We start from the raw sequence: 24449 nt of genomic DNA, 5'->3' as shown, positions 1-24449 counted from the left end.
GCCCTCACAGGGCTTAAAATTCACATCAGAATTTACCTGCAGCAAGACAGATGGGTAACAAGGGACTGGCTCAATCAAGTGAGAATTCACGGACCTTGAAAATACCCCCTTCTTAAAAACGTGGGTGGGGGTGGGGGGTGGGGGCAGGGAGGGGAGGGGAGGAGGCAATAGCCTGCCCTGGACTGGCCAAAAGGGAGAGCCCTCATTCTCCGTTAAAGATCGAGAAACACAATATGAAAGTGTTAGGAAATATGAAAATGATTTCTAAACAAATCATAAAGCTTTAATAAGCTGGCAAAGGAGTGAGAGCTAAAGCAATCTTGAAAGCTTTAACAACTTGGAAACACAGGAAGGAAAAAACAAGCCATTAAGGGTGAAATAAATTCAGGTTAAAAATATGTTTTATTCTTCATCTGGGCCAATTTGAAATCTTTCTTTTGACTTCAGCTAGATGGAGGACAAATGCGTATATTCTTCCACTCAAAGCCCATTAAGAGTAAAAACTGTAAATGAAGTAAATCTAATCTTCAATGTGAACCCAGAGAAGGATTTAAAAACATGGGAGACCCATACAGACCCTATGCAAATAGGAATAGAACTTCCAAGCTTAAAACAAAACAAAACTGGAGTTTTCTTACTAGAAACTTACTACATAAAAACTTTGAGGTAGAAAGCCCAAAGTATAAAAACTTCTCCAATAAAGTATTCACATAGGATAAATGGGGCTGTACAACCCAATATGAAATTATTTTTTAAATTTTAATCAGAGACTTTACAGAGAGGGTGCCAAATATTAAAGTTCAATGGATTAAAATGACACCAGTTGGTGTTCCTGTAGCAAGACAGGGGCACTCAGATTCCAGTGGTTTTGTAAGAAATATTTCTAAAGGAAAACTTCAGCTGAATTAATCTTCCAATTTTCAAGAAGTAATCATCCCTTTTAGCTATATTGCTTATTCTAAACTACTGGATTAGTCTAAATTCTTAAAAAAAAAAATTGTCTGAACATACGAGGGTAGATTTCTCAGAGTCTGATCTTAATTACGCTCATTTGCAGTTCTGGTGGATTTATTTGGATGCTTATAATGTGTACAGCATTTCCAGAGCTTTTAAACAAGGACTGCTACTTTTTCTCAAATACCGCAAAGACTTTAAATGTCAGCTCTTTATTAAATGTGTTAGCTAGGGAGAAAGGAGGCATGGGGCAATGAAATCCACAAGTACAGTACTCCACATGCTTCCCTATAGTTGTTACTGTTTAATTCCTCCCTTTAAGTCATGTCCTAACAGTTCCCCATTTGATTCTCCCACTCAACCCAGGTTTGAAAGTACACAAGCATCTTGACATGTTATTATTGAATCTTTTAAAAAACTTTGTTCAAAGTGGGACTATCGATTTTGAATATTGTGATTTGAAATGCATGACTCCATCTGTTTGATGAGAAAAGTGGAGCCAGGGTGTGTGTGCAAGGGGGTGAGGTTGAGCTCCACGTGTGGTCTGAGTAGCTTGGGCCTTAGAGTCAACTGCCTGGGTTAGAATCCTCCTTCCACTAGGTCATCTGTGTCTGCCTTCATTATCTCCTTGTGCTCTCAAGCCATGGCCACATCTATCAATTAGAATCAGTCTTTGGATAAATTTTTTCATGTGGAAGTGTCAGTAGGGCCAAGTAAAACTGAAAGAAAGGTTCGAGGGCAGGAAAGAAAATTATATCCAAATTATGCTATATGAGTTGCCAAGTTACTGGGCCTGTTGAAACAATAGTCTCGTGAATTTATCAATCCAGTTGAGCAACGATTAAAATTAGGTTGCATTTTGCTATAAGTCTGCCAAATGTCCTTCCTCTCTTTCCTCTTCCTTCCTCTGTCCCTCATTCTCTTTTTCTTTTTCTTTTTCTTCATTATCCTCATCATAAGAGAATTAAAGAAAATGAAAGAGAAAAAATGCAGTCCCTGTATGTTTGTTTTCTCAGCATTGACATCTTGGCCCAATCCACTAGAAACTACAGTTATCACAAGAAAGCATGTTCTTTCAAGAGCCCATTTTCCAAACAAAATAAGTCATGGGTTTAGTGATGGGTGAAATAAGGAATACTTCAGATTCTTTGAAACATCTCAAAATCATTTTTCAAATATTTGGGTTTTGGAAATATCTTCTTTATGCCTTTTTCCAAGTATTTTTCCCTTGAGAACCATGGACATATGAGGGAAAATTTGGTTTTTTTCTTTTTTAGTCAAGATTTTCTAATCAAAATCACATGAAAAGCACTTTTGATAACATAAACATTTTTTAAAGGTCTTTTTAAAGGTAGTTCAACAAAGACAAATAAAAATAAAACACTACAAAAAAATACACATGGCCAAAAAGTACACTAAAAAGTGCTCAATATTGCTAGTGCAGGGGAAATACATATAAAAACTGTAACGAGATACCACTTCACTAGAATAGCTAAAATGAAAAATGCTGACAACACAAAATTCTGGTGAGTATGTGGAGCGACCAGAATTCTCATACATTGCTTGTGGGAATGTAGATGAAAATGTTAGACAAAAAAATAGTTAAATATACATCTTCCCTGCAACCCAGCAATTCTATTTCTAGGTATTTACCTAAGAGAAATTAAAACATATGTTCACAAAACACACAAACATGTTTATAAAAATCTATATTCATAAAACCCCAAAACTAACACAATTCAGGTGCCCCTCAGCAGGAGAATGGATGAACAAACTCTAGAACAGTCACACACTAGAATACTACTCAGGAATAACAAAAGGAAGGAACTATTGATAACTGCAATGCCATGAATGCATCTGAAAAACATGCTGAATGAGAAAAGGCAGACAAAAGTACTCTACACTACGTGGAAGTCAATTTATGTGGATTTCCAGAGGAGGCAAAGCTATCCTGTGGTAATAGAAATAAATCAGTGGTTGCTTCTAGAGGAAGATACTTTCTGGGGTGATAAATATGTTTCATCTCTTGATGGTTATAGGATGCATGGTTATATGCATTTGTCATACCTCAAACTATACACTTAAGACCTGTGCGTTTTACTGTATTTAAATTATATCTTAAAGGGTTTTTTTAATAAAAAAAGCTAATGAAAAAACTTCTAAAATTTAAAAATCACTGTAAGTGTATTTAAGATTTTTAAAAACCCTTTAAAATAAAACGTCTTGGTTGAAAGTTTGAAAATTTTGAATGCTTGTCCAGATGCAAATTTCTGAATTTTGAAGCTAATGTATTAAATATTTATGATAAGCAAATATCATTTCATAACCAATTAAGAATCACGGCTCTGCATTTAGCACAGTGCCTAGCACACAGATGGTGTCAAATACATATGTTGGGTGGATAAACGAATGGCAGTAATTAAAAAATTTACTTAGATTTTTCTTATTTGTTCTGACAATGAAGACGGTAGCTTCATCTCCAACGCTGTGCTTTTCCTCCATCTAATCTCTCCTAGTTTATCTCTCCAGTTTTCTAAGCCAGTGATTTTCAAACTTCAGCAGGCATCAGAATCACCTGGAAGGCTTGTTAAAACACACATAGCTGGGCCCCACCCTCAGAGTTTCTGGTTCAGTAAGTCTGGAGGGGAATCTGAGAATTTGCATTGTTGACAATTTCCCTGGTAGTGGTAATGCTGCTTGGTCTGGGGACCACACTTGGAGAACTACTGCTTCAAGCACTTCTTCAATTGTCAGATCAAAGATCCATCCATTTCCAACAAACTCTCCAACTTTTAATAGTCATTTCTAACTGCCTTCATTCCCTCCTCTGAGCTTTTATCACACTTATCAATGATAACGCTCATTGCTCTCCCTTATAGGTTATCAGGAGGAAAAAACTTGCATGTGTTTTCTATTCAGGTGGATGATAACTCTCTCAAGGGTAGCGCTCCTGACTTACACATCTTTTCCACCCTCACATATCCAGGTGATAAGTAAATGCTAATGGTCCTCATATTTATACATTCTTTCTGAAGTATGTACAGATACTGTTAAAAGCAAGTGCTAGTTTTCAGATGAAAAGCAATATCTTCCATTAGGGTGACTTACCTGTCATTGGGACAGTGACTTGGCAACGTCCAGTCATGGTGTGGGTTGATGAGGAAACCCCAGGACAGGAAGACTGAGCTTGGTGTCAGCGTGCCAACCACCAGCTGGAGAGGCTTGCGAGAACGAGCTTTACCTAAGGAGGTAGCATACAGGTTAATTCTGGAAGCATTTTGGGTATTTTCATGACCTGGGTAAAATACATAAAGATGACTTGGCAAGATGATGAAAAGTGTGAAAATGTCAAGTTCCTTTTCTTTTCATATAGTTCACAAATATTACTAATTTTTGCCTATGAATTTAAACATGAATCAAATGAAATACCTTATGTGTGTATGTACATGTCTGTATATATGTAAGTATGCATATAAACTAAACCTAACTATATCTAGTTTCTATTTTCCTGTGGGTCAGGGAGGGTATAGAGGTCTTGGCTATGATCAGGGGGATAAATAAGCACAAATCTACATATTTATATGTGTATGCATATGTGTACGCATGTGTACACAAACACATCCCACTTGCTTCATTTCTTTCACTGATAAAATAAAAGCATGCTCATTTTTTTCCCCTGGGACTATGAATTAGTGTGAAATAACATCTAATGAGAAAAAAGAAACCTTATCATCTAGGTTGTAGGTCATATTCTTTTTATTTTAAACCTACTTGGAAGTGTAAAATGCCTTGTAATACTACTGCAAGAAGCATATACTTTACAATGAGTACCTAAATGGAAAAGGTGCACACATTATTTTTTAATAATGCTGGAAGAGTAATACAGGAAGCACAATTGTTCTAATGGGATTAACTGGATTTGGGCAATGCCAAGAGTTATGCTAATTAACCAATGCAGATTCTTTTCAAGGACAGAGGGGCAGAAATTTGCAATTTCAAACATATTTGAAACTGCAGGAATGGGAGGACAGTGAAAAAGGGGAAGGAAGAACTTCAACCATGAAAACCAGTGCTGGCTCATAAAAAAATCATGGTTCAAAAAAAAAAAATCCTACAGGAAGCCTAATAAAAATACATAGAACTAACATAAAACATATATGCTTTGTATTACCATTGGATTCCCTCTTTCATTACAAGAGACTGTGTATGTCATATCTGCTATAAGAAGAACTTGTGTTACCTTACTCTAATGTAGTGGGAACCAAATGGAGTCACAGCAGAATGGTCTTTTAAACTTTATTAAGGTGGGTAGGAGGGTACCCCTTGCAGGAGCCTATTGGTGATCACCTGAATCAAATCCTCTTTAAAATTGTGCCATGCTTTTTGCTTCAGTTAGACTTAAGTTCTAAAAGTTGTTGTTCTGGTAAGAAAACTTCTGAGCCCAGAATATACACGATTTAGAGCAAATTGCTTCCTTGTAGGACAATTGACTTTTTTAAATGTTTGAAATAATTTTCAAGGATAGTTATCATTTACTTGCTTGCAAATATACATTTACCCTTCTCTGTAAGTTTTTCCATATCTGTCTATAATAATGCCTTGTATGATGGTAGTTTGAACGGTTCATGTATGACCTCCAAAGAGGGCAAATTAGAATCTAGAGTGTGAGTCAGGGGCACATATAGTTTGAAAAAGCCCTGACCTGATTCTGATATTTGTTTTTCCATCCCTGAGTTGATTTTCACTAATGTAATACAATGATCTCATTTTACAGATAAAAAATAAGGTCCAAAGAAGTTTCAAGGGTGTCCCAAACCATACTGAGAGCAAGGTCAAAACTCAAATCCAGTTCTCCTCAGTCATAATCTAGTTTTCTTTTTACTACTTCGCTGGCTTAGTTCTTAATATGTGAAGATAATGCCACTTAGAAACAAAAGATATATTTTTCTTTCCCCAAGGGAACCCAAGGCTCGTATGGCCATTAAGTAATTACTTCACTAAGTTTGGATCTTAACATAAAAATGATTAAATAATTAAAATGTGTGTGGTAGATACGAATATAAAATGAATGGAAACTCATCTATTAGTCACTACATCATTGCCAAATGTAGACAAAAACAAAACTTACATTCATTGCCTAAAAGGAAAGGTGGGGTATTATTTCCTGAGCAAGATGAAACAATTTCCTGAGCTGGTCATAATGAAGTGAAAAATAATTTTTAAAGCCAGTATCACAGAAGCCTAGAAATGAAATGAAGTTATAAAGTGCTACTAGGGTATAATCACTCTCTGACTTCCCTTATATATTTTCGCATATTTGTATTATGATCATATTAGCATCAAGAAACAGTTCAACAAATATTCATATAAAACCAGATCCCATGGAAACATACTCATGCTTCTTGATTTTGTTTTTCGATATTTTGAAATATTGAGAGTACATTTATTTGAGAGTGCGTGGAAAGCTGCCCGGACAACTCTCAGTGACAAGTTGTAAGAAGTGATTAAAATTGCTCTCTCACTTTGGCATAATATAAGAGGCCAGGAAAAGGAATTTGTATTTTCCAAAATGATTGACCATTCAATGCTGCTCTTAAAAGAAGTAGATATATACAGAAGTCAGGGAGGGATTGTGGCACCTGATTTCTGGCAATGAGGCTTGGGCTGATACATCTAGGAGACTGAATACAGAGCTCCAAGGACTCCTTTGTTCAATGTTATTGAATAGCTGAATGCTCTCCCTTCCTTTTTACCCCTATAGGAAAACATAGTAAATAAACAAAACAAAAAAGATCCCTTTTTTGTGTGGTATCCAGTGTACCATGAAAGACGAATATGATGAGGAAATAGTTATTTGCAGAACAGTTCACATTAGTAGAAGAAAAAGAAGGAAAACTTTGTGATCAACTCTACCTACAGAGATAGGAAGACGCAACATCAGATAGAAAAAGCGTTTTCACAACTTCTACAAACTCTTTCTTACAGCAATCGTCTGCTTACTTGATCTGAGAAGTTTAGGTAGTGAAATTGGACAATGTAGGATTTTAATCTCCCTTTAGTCATGTAGAAAGTTTCTACTTATTTATTCACACGTTATCTCCTTTCCAGTTTCAAGTCTTCCTAGGCCTGGGAAGATGGGTGTTGCCGTTACTGTTGTTTTATGAAAGGAGTCCTTCCTCTATGCTTGAATATACAGAAGTGGTTTAAAAGGGAGAGATAGGAGTAAACAAAACCTAAGTTCCAAATCATTTAGCACACACATACATGAGTTCTCCTTCTCAAATGTAAACAGTCTCCTTAAGCAAAGGTTAGACGTAAAATCTGAAAGGCACAATAGCAGGCTTAGGTTCACATATTGCAAAACAGAGACAGGCTAACAGGAGCTAACCCCAAATGAACACTGACTACAGGCCCGACACTGACATTTCCTCATTTAATCCTCACAATAACCTTATCATGAAGCAGAACTGAGGTGCACAGAGAGGTCCAATAACCTTGTGAATCCCTGCAGTTTGCAAGTGGTGATGCTGGCATAAGTTCCCAAGCCGTCTCTATCATCAGGCTATGCATCTTCTCCAGCAGAATGAACTGTTGACCCAGGGCCTGCATCTTCTACTCCACATTTCTAAGGCATCCCCAAGGCAATTGGTCTCCATGGGTACAAAAAAGATGAAAAATGACAGTTTAAAATTAATAAGAGAAAAAAAAATCAATACCTGAGCATGACTTCTTTTGACTTGGAGGTGGAGCAGGTCGCACAACTATCAGGTATTTTGGTTCTGCATCTGGAAACAATAACAACATTATTTATCAGTAAAGTCCTTGGAGAACCAGCACTGGAGACAGCACACCCATGTCCTGACTCAGCATCCCTCAAGTTAGTCATCCTCCTTAACCGCAGCACCAGTGAGTGAGAGGACCCGGGAATCCAGAAAGTTAATACTTCCTGAGAGGTCCATTAAGTCCATTAAGTTTTTAAAAAAAATTTTAAAAATGAAGATTAAATCCAGATTTTTCAAAAACCAATGGGCAAGGGTAGGGAAAGGTCTTAAAAGAATCAAGCTAAATGCAAAATTTATGCCGCATTCTCATCGATCCTTTTCTCTACAAAGAGAGTTTTTTAAAAATCAGATCATGTTCATTCTGTTAGCCACCTCCTCACAGAGGGCCAACCTGTTGTTCCCAAGTCAGAGAAGGAAAATCATACTTGCATAAGGCACACAGATCTTATCTGTCCTATAATCTGAAATCACTCACTTTCTTGGAAACGTGAATATCTATAATGACCTACAAATTTTTATCCTGTTTGTATATCAGCCTGTTTTCATGTCCAGTCATTTTTAATGAACAATTTGTAAACAAAGTCACAATTAATACTCTGGTATAATTTTCACTTAAAATATATATCAATGAAATATAAATTAATTATCTCTTTTAAAAATATTTAGGTTTTAAATAAAATTATGGTAAGGCAATCAGTATGTGCTACCTCAATAAGGTGCTAATAATTTATCAAATACTGTTTTTTCTAAAACTGATGTTTGCAGGATGAATGGTTGGTTGAACATATATAAATAAACCATTGCCTTTTATAAGCAGCTCTATTGCATTAACTGGTTGATGGAATATTATATACAATATTTCTGTAGGAGCTTTGGACCCTGGAAGTTATGCTACACCAAATTTCATGTGGATGCTGTAGTCAACCAGCATTCACCCCTACTTGCTCAGGCAGATCTCACACCTTTGTTTCATTTTCATATCTCCCCTTCATGAGTTTGGAACAGAGGCCTTCTCTGCCTGAAGCTTTACAGAGCTGACTTCATTTTCAGACAGAGACAACCTGGCAATGCAACTGCTTTTAATGACTTGTGCCTTTGTCTTTTTCTGGCCACTCCACCCCACACAGCACTATTTGCCATAAGCTGTTGTAGTAATTACCACTGAATAAAGTAACCCAGACAACCTCTTGAACTCACATCCGAGCTTTGCTTGATTATCATACGACTGCCTCATGACCACTGCGTAGATAAAGGAGCATTCCTGCTGCTCCAGAGTCTCATGTGTTTGAAAGCTTGTCTTGCTTAGTGGGGCTCATAGAAGAAATGCTTGACCCAGATCAAATAAATAACTTCCCTAGTAGGAATATGATAACCATTTCCTGATTTTATTTAGGATATAGAGCAACACAGGTCTTATGAAACTACCATGTACTGAGTGCTTTCTATGTGCAGGACACTGTGTTAAGAACTTTACATTCAGAACATAATTGCTTCTCTTGGCAATCCTACCCAGCATGTCTTATTATCACCCCAATTTGTAGATGAGATTGCTGAGGCAGGACCAGCTTCATAGACAGTCGCACAGGGCTCCATGCTCAGAAGGATTCCGTGCATGGTTTAATGGCCTGCTGTCATCATCCTGTAATTCTTAATATTTTTATCTTTGAACTCATGTTTTGTAAGGAAGTTCCATGGCACAACAGAGCATGCCTGTGAGCAGAGGAGATGGGACCAACATGCAGGTCTGCAGTTCCTTGCCTCCCCACTCACATATGGCATTTGAGGTGCCCCATTAGCATAGCACTCCAACAGACCCATGATTTGTGCGAGATCAGCAAGACTCAAAGTAAGCGTGTTACACCTATGGCTGAAGAAGGGGGATGGGAGAGGGATACTGAGAGCTCCGAGAGGCCACACTTAACTCTTTGAACCAGAACTTGCTTTAAATGCAGAAAGAAAGCAATGGTATGTGAAGAAACACAAACCACTAAAGAACGCTATCGTATCCCTTCTTCCTCATGTTATTAACCTGTGTTTGCCAACCATTTACACTGAAAATGATGACATGGAAGGAAAGGGAAAGATAGGGCAACCCAGGGTTCCTTTTCTTTTCAGTTCTTCCTTATTCATAAGTAACTTGAAAGGAAAGAGTGTTGGTGAAACAGGCACATAATGAGAACTGAAATAAAAAGTTGAGTTGGTTTGGTGCAGCATTTCCACATTGTGGTAAGAACAAAATACACGTACATGCATGAACTACAAAACACAAATTGTCCAATTTCAGTAATTCTACTTAGGAGTTAAAGGCTTTTACATTTGCATTTAAAACTGGTATTGCAAAAGGTAAACTTCATGCTAATAATTTTAAATTTTCATTTTTCTCTATTTAGAATGACATTCAATAGCAAATAAAATAACACCATGACAAATTAATGGAAGAGACCATGGAAGAAAGGAAAAAACTTTATATTTTAGTATCTTTGACAATAATTTTTCCTGCTTTTTAACCAGGGACTGTGTATTTTTATTTTGTAGTTGGCCCTGCAAATTATGTAACCATCTTAATCTAGTCTCCTGAATGCCCTTTTAATAAGTGTCAGGAATTCACTTCTAGAAAACAGAGGTAAATCCCTAGTTTTCCTAAATTGTGTGCATTGTGGCAAAGAGTCTTTTAGAGTTAACCTTTTAGTTCCTTCCTTGATACAGATTAATTCAATTATGCAAAGTGGTTTTAAGAACAAGACCTGAAATACTAGAGAAATAACACACAGTATACAGAAGCTGAATATAGTGCCACAATCCAAGATATATGGTTATATGAGCAATTTAAAAATAATTTTTGTTATGATCACAGTCATTTTACATAAAGCATAGGCTGTTATAGCCAATTACAAACTGGAACAGATGTCAAAACCTGGGCACATGTATTGGCTCTCATGCTCATTAACTCCTTCCAACATACACAGTATTTGTATTTCAGCAGTTTTTGTACTCCATTGGGAACACAGACGTGGAAAAATAAAACAAGCTAAAAACAAGGTTTCTATTTCTGTTCTGCACTATGAAATCCTTTGGGGTTTGTAGCAGCCACAAAATATATACATTGTAGCCTTATCAGAAATTCTGTCAAAATATATTACTTCTTCATTTAGAGAAGGTACATAACTGAAATATCAGTTTCAGAAAATTTGTATAAAACGCAGTTACCTTACCAAACTTTCCTTTCCTAACAGTTAAGGCTACACAATGTAACAGACTAATTAAATCTAATTTGCTGAATATTTTAAATGTCTTGTAGTGGAGGATAGAAATATTTCATTGTTTAAGGAAATCTACTATTGAAATCCTTTGTAAAGTACTAATTATTTATTACCTACATATTTATTTTTGTTCTGCTTTTTGGTGGTTGGCCAGTATGGGGATCTGATCCCTTCACCTTGGTGTTATCAACATACAATTTTTTTGTAATGCAAATCATCCTACCATAATTGCTCTGTTTGATAAATCCCAATTCTCACATTTTGGGGCTGCTCCCTTTGAAGGACACCTGCTTCAGAAGCTGTCACATGTAAAGTCCCTGCCATGAGAGTGCCCACAAAATAAATATAAGATAAGCCAGGATGATACTAAAGAAAATCTTGTAAGGGGCCTGAAAAAAAAAAAATCATTTATTTACACTTGCCATCTTTTTAACAACTTGACTTCATGTCAAACTAAATTTCTGGACAAAAGATCATAGATTCTGGAGCCTGGGACTAAAGCCTACTCAGGTACTTACTTGTACAAGGCAAAGCACTTAACCTCTCTGTATCTCAGTTTTCTTATCTGCAAAATGGGAAAAATCATAGTACCTAGCTTCATAGACTTTTTAATGATGATTAAAACTATATCAGTGCCTAACACAGAAAGAGCTAATTAAATGTTAGTTATAATGATGATGATGATGATGATGATGATGATGATAATTTCTTGAAAGCAGAAATTTGTGTCCTGAGGTCTAAGGGAATATCACAAGGGAGCAAAATGCTGAAAACAATTTTTGAAAGCAAATTTTTTAAAAAAATTCATTTTAAGGCAAGCAAAATACAAAGAATTCACAAAGAAGAAAATTACAAGCCAAACTCATTTATAAATATCAATATGAAAAATTCTAAAAAAATATTGACATGAAGAATCTAGAAGCACATAATATAATAGTACATCATGAAAAAACATAGTTTATTCTAGGAATGTATCATAAGAAAAAAAAAAAAAAAACTTATACTATTTCCACAAGTGCTGAAAAGGTATTTGACAAAAATTCAACACCAATTCTTAACAAATAAGAATTCAATGGAATACTTCCTTAATATTACAAAATATACCTTAAAACATCTAAGCCAAACATATGATCCTCCTTTCCAAAATATGCAGGATCCTATAAATACATTTCTATTGAGCAATTGTCCCTGGCTTCATCAGAATATTTAACCCTCATTTTCCCCCTTTATTACTCTCATTTTTAAGTGTTACACATGATTCTATTTTCGTAACCTGCTTCAGATTTTGTATTGTGTAGCTGAGACATAAATCAAAGAATGATGTAGCCAACCAGATTACGTCCATTTCCTTCTCTGAGGTGCTTCCTCACTTTACAGAATATGGTTGTCTTCTTCAATCTTATTTTCATTTGTTCTCAGATAGAATTGTGAAAACAGTTAACTTGCGATGCGGTGTGAGTGAATGCATGTTAATGCAGTATTCCCACTCATGATCTGTTCTATTTAATACACTCTGGGCATCCAACTAAATTGGGGACAATTTTTTTCACCTAGAGCCCTTCCTAATTCCTTTTCTCAGTCCCTGAAATCATAAGATGTAGCGAGTCACCTTCTCCATCAACACCGGACAGTCTGGCTTGCAAATGTCTTGTTAGAGACCAGATATGTGGAGGGCAGGTAGGTTTTACTCTGGCAGGAGAGGGAAGAAACACCCTCTAATCTCATGATTGTGCTTTAAAAGACTGGGTCTCTTTGGACCCAATCAGGGTCAGGCACTAAGGTAGGTGGCACTGGGCCCCTTAGAGACAATCTATAAATTTTGTCAGTAATTAGGTTTATTTTTGATGTTTAAAAAAAGTGAAAGAATTATCCCTATTGTGATGCGGAGATTTAAAAAGAACACTGAGGTTTAATCCCTGGTGCATCTCCAGAGAGAGGGAGACACAGCCCACTCTGGGTCCCAGTGGAAGAGGCTGGAATTGCCTCTGACACTGCTCTCTTTGGGTGGCTGGAACTTTGGAAATCACAGCTTTGGGATGTGGAGAGTGGGCACCTGAAGCCGCCACCCTACAAGCCCAGCAAAGACAACGCTGGGCACTAAGCCAACAGGCTGCTTATATAAGGGGCCTCTTCTCAGGAGCTGTGCCAGCCCATGCTGGGATTCTGGCCAGCAGGCACCCGATCAGATGATAGAGGACCAGAACACATGGGGCTCAGTGCAGGAGAGGCAGCCGTGAAAGGAGTTGAACCTGGGGCTCTTTCACTGCATGTGAAATTCAGACCAACCTCCATGTGGGCTGCACCAGCTCCTTGGTATTCTGGAAAGCTGGGGGAGAAATGGAGACAATAAAGAAAAATTTGATTTCCTATTAATCTGGCAGTTAGGAGCTTACTGGTTTTAATTTGGAGACATGAACAGCAACATAGTCATATCTGAACCTCAAATGGTAATTTAGCAATATTGAATGTAAAGCTATTTTATGAGAAATGGCATATTAAAAATACAGAATTCCATATTTCATTGATTCTAAGACACGCCCCCCCTCCCCCCAGCTCTGAACATCTTTCAAATGTGTTTTACCATCGATGATATCTGACAGTTGAGGTTGGTCAGAGATAGTTGTGATCCTGCTGCTGTTACCTGACACCTTCCAATAAGGTAAAAAAGTGACAGCTTCAAAGCTGGCAGAAGAGAGTCAGTGATTTGGAAGAAAACCCAGTAGAGAACTGTTTCTAAAATGCTCCATCACCAATGCTCTTGCTGGCACAGAGAATGATACTGTGTGAAAAACAAAACTACTGAGAACTCTGAGCTGAAAGGTGAAGCAGAAGAGTCAGACTCCCAAGGTGAAAAATATCTAGCAATTTAATCCCTCTATTGCTCTTACTTTCCTTTTAATATGGTTCTTAAAAGTAATAGATACTTTCCTGCTCCCAAGCCCCAAATGCAAGTCTAACTATGAGAAAAACACCAGACAAAACTAAATTAAAGGACATTCTACAAAAATAACCTAAATAGGATGCCTCAAAACTGTCAAGATCATCAAAAACAAGGAAAGTCTGAGAAACCGACAGAATCTACAGGAGCCTAAGGGGACATGACTACTAAATGTAAAGTAGTATGCTGCATGGGATCCTGGAACAGAAAGAAAGACCTTAGTTAAAAACTAAAGAAATCAAAATATGGACTTAATTAATAATGTATCATTATTGGATCATTAGTTGTGACAAATGTACTATACTAATGTAAGATGCTAACAACAGAAGAAATTGGGTATAACGTGTACAAGGATTCTCTGTACTATCCTTGTAACTTTTCTATAAATCTATAACTATTCTAAAATAAGGAGTTTATTTAAAAAATCTTTTTTGCAAAAAAAGTAATAGATAACGTAAAATTTATGTATCAGTGGGTCAATGGAAGCTCTTTTAATAAGTGTAAAACAGAAGTCCTAAGTGATACAAAAGGATTGTGATTAGCAACTTTATTCTTAGGTTTATATAAAATAAATAGCAGTTTGATTGACAGTTAAAGGTGTTTGGGAATTTGGTGAAATAAGGTAGCTATTTTTATTAGAAGCCAATGTGGAACAACATGAGGCCCCCTTAACTTATTAAGAATAAAATCACCCACAAAACTTAAAAAAAAAATCTATGCGCAGGAAATCACTAAAACAGAAATATTATCAATTCTTATTTGCATCTGCAGGTGTTCGTATGCCATATTTAGCTGTAATCCAACTCAAGTGGATACAATTCAGATTTAAGCATTCACTTTAGCTCTTAATATTTGGTAGACAGCTCCGGCATCTCATTTCATCAACACCAACACTGAGTAATGTCTGTTAGATGAACACCTTTGAAAACCCTCCTTGCATTTTAAGCTCAGGCAGAGTTCCACTCAATCATTAGTCAGATCTGCACAAAGGAACCTCCTGTGTGTGGGCTCGGAAGGGTAAGCTACAGCTCCATCAGGGCCCATTGCCCTGCAGCTGTCTCAGGTGGCTTCACCTGTGCTGCAGACATGTCCCCTGGCCTGCTGGTCCGTGATGGGGAGAGTGAAAGCCTTCACTGAGAAAGTCAGTTCAGGCAGAGGTGCGCAGTCCCGTGGAGAGTTGGAATGTAGAAAGAGAGTAAAATAATACTTGTCTACTCATTTATTGAAAGGCCACTTACCAGTAGTTCTAAAATTCACTAGGGTGGCTGACCTTGCTCCCCACCCATCCCACCCATTCTCACATTCCTGTGACAAAGAACTGAGTAACAACAGTAACAAAGAGCTGAGTAACAGTAACAAATGAACACGATGACAGCAAATTGATTTCAGCATTGGGGTATATATGGTTTGTGTTTGAACTGCACTCCACATCCAGCCAGCAGCCCAGTTACTGGAAAATGATAGGCCCCAGCAGGATTGGTGCAGCAGACGCATCACTCCTCGGGACAGAATCAAGACCAGAAACCACCCACCACAAAATGCAGCCTTGCACATACCACCAAATAATGAAATAACCCTGAAGTAATTACATATGGAAAGCTTAGAACAGCAGCGACTGGAAGTCCTGACCTACTCAAGATCATCACTGATGCCCTTCCAGTGAGGAAGATGTCCCTTCCCTTCTGGAAAAACACTGGGGTATTTTTTTTAGAAAATTAGGATAATCCTGCTATCTGCTTGGGTGTGTGCTAAGTCATAGTTTTGCAAAGTTTCCTGGTAGCCAGAAGTCCAAACAGAGTACAAAGTAATATAAGTATTGTCAATACTGCACTAACTTTCCTATGTTTACTAAATTTATGAATACAAAATTTTAGTAATATTAAATAAATCACTTGTATTACTAGCATGTTGCCCTTAGTTGTACATAAAAATGATTGTCTATAAAATCATGAATCATCACAAATGTAAGTCTTCCACCTTTTGGAGTATTTCTTTTGTGTGTGTGTGTTGGAGGGGAGCTTAAAGTGCTTATGTTTTGTACATTGCCTCGTCCAATTTGTTTTATTCAAAATATTTTAACATTTATCTGTAAGCATTTGTGGGGTACAGTATGTTGTTTCAATACATGTGTATATTGCACAATGATTCACTTAGGTTAGATAGCATAGTTTTATATCCATTAGTCCACCACTTTTCTCCACTTCTTTGCCACTGGTAACCATTATTCTACTCTCTACTTCATGAGAAACACATTTTTTTTTTGATTCCACATATGAATGATGTCACGAAGTATTTGTCTTTTTGTGCCTGACTTACTTCACTGAACATGATGGTTTCTAGTTCTATCCATGTCATCGCAAATGGTAGGATATCTTTTTTTTTTTTAAAATAGTCGAGTAACTCTCCTACATTGCTGGTGGCAGTGTAAATCGGTACAGCCACTGTGGAAAACAGTATGGAGCTTCCTCAGAGAACTAAACGTAGATTTACCTTATGACCCAGCTATCCCACTACTGGGTATATACCCAAAGGAAATGAAATCAATATATCAAAAAGACACCTGCACTTCTACGTTCATTGCAACTCTATTCACAATAGCTAAGAGATGTAATCAACCTAAATGTCCATCAATAGACAAATGGATAAAGAAACTGTGGTACATATACACAATGGAAAATATTTTGGATTATTTCTAAGCCCCTGTAGAAAGTCTGGGCCACACTCTCAGTCCATGCTTTGTTCACTTATGTACCTGTAAACCTGGAAAAATACTAATTACTCAATAAACATGTTCTGAAGGAAGTAATGAATCTGTTCTTCTGTCCCTTTATTGTCTGGGGCTAGAGTAAAGATGGGTGAAGCCTAGGACTTTGCAGAAAGAAAGGAAAAAATAACTAGGGGTTTGAGAAATAGCACAGTTAGCAAAAGCAAATAGTCTTTTGAAAAGCTAGTGAACTTTAGTCAGAAAATTAGTCTTTGACAAGACTGTGTAGAACTGTTTTTTTCCTTATAAACTTTTTTCTTTTAAAAAGTATCTGTTTTTGTTTGAAACAGTAATTCTTTTCCTTCTTTCACAAGAAAAATAATTGGAAAACAAATTTTAAAGCAAATCCTACACTACTTGGTAATTATTTCTGTTAAACATTACAAAATCTGTTGAATAATGAACCCACACCCAGTTTGACAGAACATGCTGCTATGCCCCATGATTCAAAGAGAATTCTGGCTTCTCTCAGCCTTTAAGATGTAGCACCCAGGGCAGAAAAGTCAATCTGCCCTTCCCATCGTTCTGCCACTCGAACCCACAGACCCCAAGGGACAGCAACCTCTGCACTGGGACATGCTGTGTACCTGAGTGGGGATGCGAGAGAGACTTGACCCCACCAAATCCCCCACTGAGTGCACAGTAGCACTGCCAACCTATGCAAGTACTGCTGCCACCAGGTCCTGCCAGATGTCAGTATCGGGGTGTGTACACCCTGACCCTCCCCGAGTCCATACCCAAGTCCCTGCTGAAGGCAGAGGGCAGCTGAAGTCGCTGAATAGGGGAAGTGGAAGGTCAGCCAGGCAGCAAGGGTGCCAGGCCTGGGGGACAAGACAGTTGAAAACCAAACTGGGCGGTGGGGATGGAGGACACCAAGGCACAAGAGCCCAGGCTCCCAGCCCTTAAGCACGTACTCCATTGTCCCACAGTACCTGGCTCACAAAACAAAACGGAAAGATAAAATGATTGAGAATCCAGGATAGCGCAGCAAAGCATTCAACTCCAAAGGCGGGGTCTTCCGAATGCACTGGTCCCTGCTCATGAAACCAGCCCTGCCCTGGGCCTTCCACTCCCAGTCCCTGCACTCTGACCATAACTCTGGTGCTCCGGGTACTCTCATTTCCTGTGGTCCTGGCATGGAGTCTGGACCACCTCAGCCGCTGTCCCAAACTAACCCTGCTGCCCTTCCATGCACCGACAAATTCTCTCCCTGACATTGCAAGCAAGTATTTAATAAACTATTTCTCTTACCCACTCGCCCCAACAGCCAGCACACATACTTTCCTAGTTGAGCTGACCTGTTGGACGTTAGCATTGTTGGCTTTACTGCCTAGAGATTTTCCTTGCCTGCGTTTTATATGTGCACCCCACAGAGAGGTTTAGTGTTGGCTGTTGTCTGTTAACTGGTTTAAGTTGACAAGGCTTGCTTTTGAAGTAGAGCCTGAACACGCGTCCACACAATTTTTCCAGTGAATTCATCACTTTGTTAGTGTTATCTCTGTAGGAAGTACTATTGAGAAAACAGGACTTCGTTTGGATATTTTTCCTTCAGGTTATAAAACTAGGCCACATTAGCTCTCAGATGGTATCCAAAGTCAAAGTCTTCAAATCAACAAGGTGTTTTCTTTCTTTCTTTTTAAATGTTCTAGTCAGCCTTACCATGGAATGGTAAGGGGTCAGGAATAATTTCCCCAGATGAGTTTTTACGTAGGGTTCAAAAGCACCAGAATATGCATATGCCACAGAGAAAGCACTATGGCACGGTGGTCAAATGCACAGGCCCTGGAACCAGCCTGCTCTGGTAGATGTCTTAACCTCTTGGGGACTCACTGTCTTCACTGGGGTGACAAGAATAACGATAGTACCTGCTTCACGGGGTGGCTGTAAGGATTTAATGACCCATTTCCACAAAACCCTGGGCCATCATGTTGAGGTGCTCAAAAATGTCAAATCATCTACTACCAGGTTGATGAGACTTTCCACTCCAGCATTTATTGAGCAGCTACTATGTATGTGCTCAACCTGGTGGACGGAACACAGTAGAAGTGAACTTGCGGCAAACCTCCTCCCCTTGACTTTGTCCCTCTTTCTTGTTGCAGTGTCCCCAGTGACAGGGGAAAAGGCTGGGCTATTACCTTGGGATCAGGTTGCAAAAAATCTGGGGACTTTGCTAAGAATTCTAGGCTTTCTCACGAATGTAGATTAAGCATATAATTTTTCAGCTAAACTACTTAGAGAAAGGGAAGTACGACTGATAATTGTGTAAAACAACAAGTGTAAAACCATGACCGCCAGATAAATCAGGCTACGTACTAGTTATTTTACCAGTAGGAAAGTGACAATTCCTTAACCCAGTTGAAATTTTTTTTCTACTGGAGAGTTCCACTGCAGGCAAATAGAGACTATTTTCTTGACAGGGGGCTTTTCTCAGCAATCTCTGGGTAGTCAGTTACTACAGCTAGAGATTTATTGACCCTGATTGTGGACTACGCAAAAAGGAAGGTGAGACCCAGCTCTGGCCCTGAGGAGCTTACTATTTGGTTGGTGAGACATGACACAGACGAAACACATACAACAAAAACGATCAGGAAAGACTATGAAACATGATATAACCAATTGCAGCCTTCACAGCATAGCACCTGATATGACCTGCGTGTGCCAGGGAGCACCGAGTGCCCAGGGAGTGTAGCGCATGTAAAGAGAAATAATAAATGGATAATTAGGAAAGTTGTTTTAACAATATATTCTTTGGTTTTGGGATGTATCCCTAAAAATAAAGACAATTCTAAAGGCTAAATATTATTTTGTATATCTGTTCCAGATAAACCTCTAATTTATCCTTTTACTGGCAGATGTCTTTCCATTTAAGATGCTTTCTCAATAGCAAGACTCTTGCAGTGAATCTGGGACAGTATATACTTTTGGCATATGACAAAAAGGGCCATTAGCCATTTTGGGGGACCCTTTTAGATATAACTGAGAATTAATTTTTAAAAGTTAGATATTGGTCTCAGTGTGTTGTGTAATACATTTGAAAAAAATTGTCATGCTTTATATTGAAATAGTGTGAATTTATTTTATTGTATTTCCAAGAAAAGATAGACTTGGAAACAATTTATCATTTGGTGAGGTCAAGCAGACCATGAAAACATTATAGTTGAATCCAATAGAAAAAAAATAGAACTTTGAAAAGATGTTCTCTTTACCAAAACATGGTAAAATGGCCATATGTTATCAAACAAAGCCTTTCTGGTACAAACTTATGGTGAATTATTTAAGTGATGGCATACGTTTATTAAGAAATTTATACCCCCCAGACCAACTTCTTTAAAAATCCCTGTTGAAGCTTACTTAAATTCTGCTAAATTTTGTACCTTGGAGGAAAATCAGAGGATTCTTAGGATTCCCTATTCTTTTATGAAAAAATTTGGATTCGTCTTGAAGATTTAAAGCCAAATACTTCCCAAGTGGTAAATTCATTTCCAGAGAAACAACTAAGTAAGAATTAAATGACATTTTGAAGATAGTTTTAAACAAAAAAGTTCTTCTTAAATGGGACCCACAGCTGTTTTAGACTTCCTGGGTCTCTCCTTTTCCTCTCCCCATTCATTCATTCATTCATTCATTCATTCATTCATTCATGTATTGTCTTTCTAGATTCATGACAACATTGAAGGTAAAAATAAATCTAAGGCCCCTAGGGTCCTAGGCTTCTGTGAGTTTTCTATTTGGATAGAATGTGGAGGCAGACAAGACACAAGAATAAAAACAAGTAGCAATTCATTAACAGTAAGAATGATGCTAAAAGAAAATGCCTAGGATATTCATGGAGAGGGACTAAGTGTTGACTGCCCTGGTCACAGATGCCTTGTGTAGAGCAGATGAGGCAGGACTTGACAGAGATGGTGGTGGTGGAGAAACGGGTGGAGGAGAGCGAGTTTTGGGGACACGGGAAGTGCTTTACGTATTTTAACTCATTTCAACCTTAATAAGTTAGGTAGTCATAATACAGCCCCTCTCTGCCACATTTTTAAAAAGCTGTTTACAGGATAGTACAGAAACAACACATAAAGTTACCTAAGTTTTGAGAGGCAGTAGATTATTGTAGTTCAGAGCTCAGATAAAAGAACCAGACTTCCTGGGTTCAAATCCTGGATCTGCTGTTTACTGGCTGAGTAACCTTAGGAAGTTTACTTAAACTCTCAGAGCTTCAATTTCCTTATGGACACTTCAAAAAGTTCATGGAAAAATGGAATTAAAATACGAATCCTTCCATGAACTTTTTGAAGATCCCTTGTACTACCTACCCCTAAATAACTGCTGTCTTTTGTCTACATTTTAGGAGTGCCATGTCCAGAGAAATTCACTGCGGGCCCCTGTCATGTTCTCTCCCCTCACAGCATCTGCTAATTCTGTAAGGAGTTTGCCCAGGAAGAGAGAGACAGAGCTGGTTTCGGTGGCTGGCACTACTTGTATATCCTTTCCTGGTATGGGTTTACCTTTCTCCTTTTTTTACCAGTTATTTTTTCATCTTATCTAATCCCTGTATAGTTCCTTCAGTTATTTATTTTCCACCTCTGTTTCTAGCTATATTCTTCAGTGAATCCACAACCACCTTCCTTGTAATATTTATCCTTCAGTATAATAAATAGTAGCAGTCTCCATTACTTCATATTTCATCCCACTTTCATAAAAATAAATAGAGCATGCTTAAACATTTTTATCACAAAGAGAAAAGGACAGTTGAAATTTTAAGGGTTGCCATGACAAAAGAAGAAAGATTGTTCATTTCCTCTTGCTTTCTATACAAATATAAAAATTTAACGGTAAAACTTTTAAGAGATATTAATAATCTATAGGTATACAAATTGTGTTCAGATTTCTAAGTATACCATTTATATTTATTCCTACATGGATCAATAATTGTAAACAAACTTTATTCAAAAGTGCTTTAAAATTAATTTTTATCTGTGAAATAAAAGAAAGTGAGAAACTTCAGAATAAAAAACCGATGATTAAATTTTGGCCTGAACTTGCCATCAGTTAAGTAAGTGAAAGAGGGTTGTGCTTTTATTTTGATCTATGTTTAGTAGGGCAGGTCAAAAGGCTTGCTGTGTTCTTGCTAATAATTGCTTTATTAAAAAAAGAATCATTGGAAAAGTGAAGTCTAGAGATAAAAATCTCTTCAGGTATATGTTTTGGGGGAGTCACCATATTCTCTTTTGGAAGCCACAGCTATAGAATTCTAAGAAGAACCTGACAACTCTCTATCTGACAAACAGGCAGCTTTGACACAGGAATCCCCCCTTTACGACTAAAAGGTGATAGTAACTATGGGAGAGAGTGGGGTGTGTGTGTGAGTGTGCGGGTGGCTGCGTACGTATGTACCAAGGGTACTGTGTCATAATCTTAGATTTTGCTTCTTCTTTTGTTTGTTTCTTAATTTTGAGAGTTGTCCCTGTCAAGAAAACATACTTGGGTGTGCTAGAAAAATGGGTATGGCTACTCCTCTTCAGTAACTGACAGCTCTGGTAAAATACGATTTTACTGACACCACCCGCCGCCCCCAAGTATGAAGTCAAATCAAACCCAGGATTACCACTTAGACCAAGGTTTTTCACCTTAGGTACTAAAGTCTTAGAGCTGAACAGAATTCTGGTGGAGATTCAGCCCAATCGTTATTAGCAACTGAGACAAACAAAGCTCAGAAAGATTAGCTAAATTATACAAGACCACTCAGCTTGTCATAATAGCAACGGACAGAATTCGTAAAACATGCCTACTCTGTGCTAGAGTCTATATTGGCTGCTTATATAATTTATCCATAGTCTTCGCAATGCTTCTGAAAGATTATCCTCTATTTTATATACGAGAAAAATGAAACTCAGAGAAATTAAATGACTTACTTAAAATGAGGATCACCACAATAAGTAGTGGTATTGAATTTGAACCCAGGTCTGTCTGACTCAAAAGTACATAGATATTCCTTCCCCATGTCATGCTGCCTCTCAGATAGAGTTGATCTTTCCTTGCACACCAATGCTAACATTCTGGTCTGGGTAGCTTTCCAGTCCAAAGCATCTACAGGGCACTAGCCCTTGGCTTCATCCTCACTAGAGCTGCAATCACTTTGAGGAGTTATAGGCAAGATGGAGACTGGGAAGTGTAGCTGAGAGCCCACGGCTGAGTGTGAGAAATGGGTTCCCTCAGGGAAATGAATGTGAGGGTTAGCAACTGTGAGAATATGAGGACTAAACTTTTATGATCCAGCTATCCCACTACTGGTTATATACCCAAAGGAAATAAAATCAATATATCAAAAGACACCTGCACTCCCATGTTCATCACAGCACTACTTCACAATAGCCAAGACATGGAATCAACCTGAATGCCCATCAACCGATGAATGAATAAAAAAACCCTGTGGTACATATACACAGTGTAATACTATTCAGCTACAAAAAGAAATGCTATCCTATCATTTGCAACAACATCGATGGAACTGGGAATCATCATGTTAAGTGAAGTAAGTCAGGCACAGTAAGACAAATACCACATGGTCTAACTCATAGTGGAATCTAAAAAAAAAAAAAAAAAAAAAGTGTTTCTCATAGAAGTAGAGGGTAGAATCTGGTTACCAGAGGCTGGGAGGAGAGGGGAGTGAGAGGAAGGAGAAGTGATGGACTAATGGGTACAAAACTGTGCTATCTACCCTAAGTGAATCATGTGCAGTATATGCATGTATTGAAACAACACACTGTACCCCACAAAAATAAATATAAATAATACTGGAAAAAAATTGCCCTTGTTAATCCCTTCGGAGTTCTAACTCCCAGTTGGAAGACAAAATCTTCAGTCAGAAATTGTGGTAGTGGTGAATACACAGGATTTAAAAAAAAAAAATTCAAGCCTTTCCTGAAGTAAGGACACTAACATGGCTTTTCTACTTATTCTACATAATTAATGGACTGTAACTCTTCCTTCCCAAGTGACACTGATTAAAATATTTTCAGATGTCAAAAGAATATCATGAAGTATGAGTCTTTAAAGTTCTCTGTTGAGAAAGTTCTCATTTTTTAGTTTACTGGGTGTTTGCAAAATTATCAGCAGCTGAACATAAAAGTAAGAAGCAAAAGCTTAAAATGTAAACCAGAAGTGAGAACATTCATGATGTGAGTCAGAAAAGGAGGACATAGGAACCTAGAGGATCTATTAAATGTGAATCATGTTTTATCACACCACTGCGGGGCTCTTGTGGCCATTAATATTTAATAACATCTTGGGAAAATTCTACTTTTTTCTACTGCTCCAATTAATCTGCTAATATCTTAGATCAATTTCTACAGAAATTTCATATGAATATTAACTCCCAAAAAGGAAAAAGAGAGGATTTGATGTTTTGTACTTTTGCATATAAGACCAGTAAGTGACTTGAAAATACCTCTGTCGATACTTGATAGAGAGATATTAAAATAAATGTAGAAATGCTTATAAATAATTATTTAGTGGCAATATTAGTCCATAGATCACCAAATCTTAGCTTGAATATTTTTGAATAATTAACAGCTTCTCATTTCAGTGGTGACATGAGAAATGATAGTAAACAGATCATTAAATAATGAATGTGTCAGATGACGTGACACTTAATATTTGTCTTTAAAATGAAAGAAACGTACTGTGTTTTGTTATAGTTCAGTGAAACTGAAAAGAATACCACTATCCTATTACAAAAGAAAGTAAGAGAGGAGGAG

At 37.6% G+C, this 24449-nt stretch overlaps 1 protein-coding gene across 1 annotated transcript in view; it reads right to left on the bottom strand.

Annotated features, from left to right (window-relative positions):
* The window catches only part of ABI3BP (ABI family member 3 binding protein), a 248492-nt gene that overhangs the window by 150748 nt on the left and 73295 nt on the right, over positions 1 to 24449 (bottom strand). Inside the window, exons 4-5 of the mRNA XM_063114629.1 lie at positions 7671 to 7739; positions 4063 to 4195 (exon numbers count right to left, since the gene is read on the bottom strand). Of these exons, the coding sequence (XP_062970699.1) occupies positions 4063 to 4195; positions 7671 to 7739 (202 nt within the window). The remainder of the gene's footprint in view (positions 1 to 4062; positions 4196 to 7670; positions 7740 to 24449) is intronic.

The sequence above is a fragment of the Cynocephalus volans genome, chromosome 1 (genome assembly GCF_027409185.1).
Source record: "Cynocephalus volans isolate mCynVol1 chromosome 1, mCynVol1.pri, whole genome shotgun sequence".
Taxonomy (NCBI): domain Eukaryota; kingdom Metazoa; phylum Chordata; class Mammalia; order Dermoptera; family Cynocephalidae; genus Cynocephalus; species Cynocephalus volans.
This window is presented reverse-complemented; position numbering and strand designations above follow the sequence as displayed.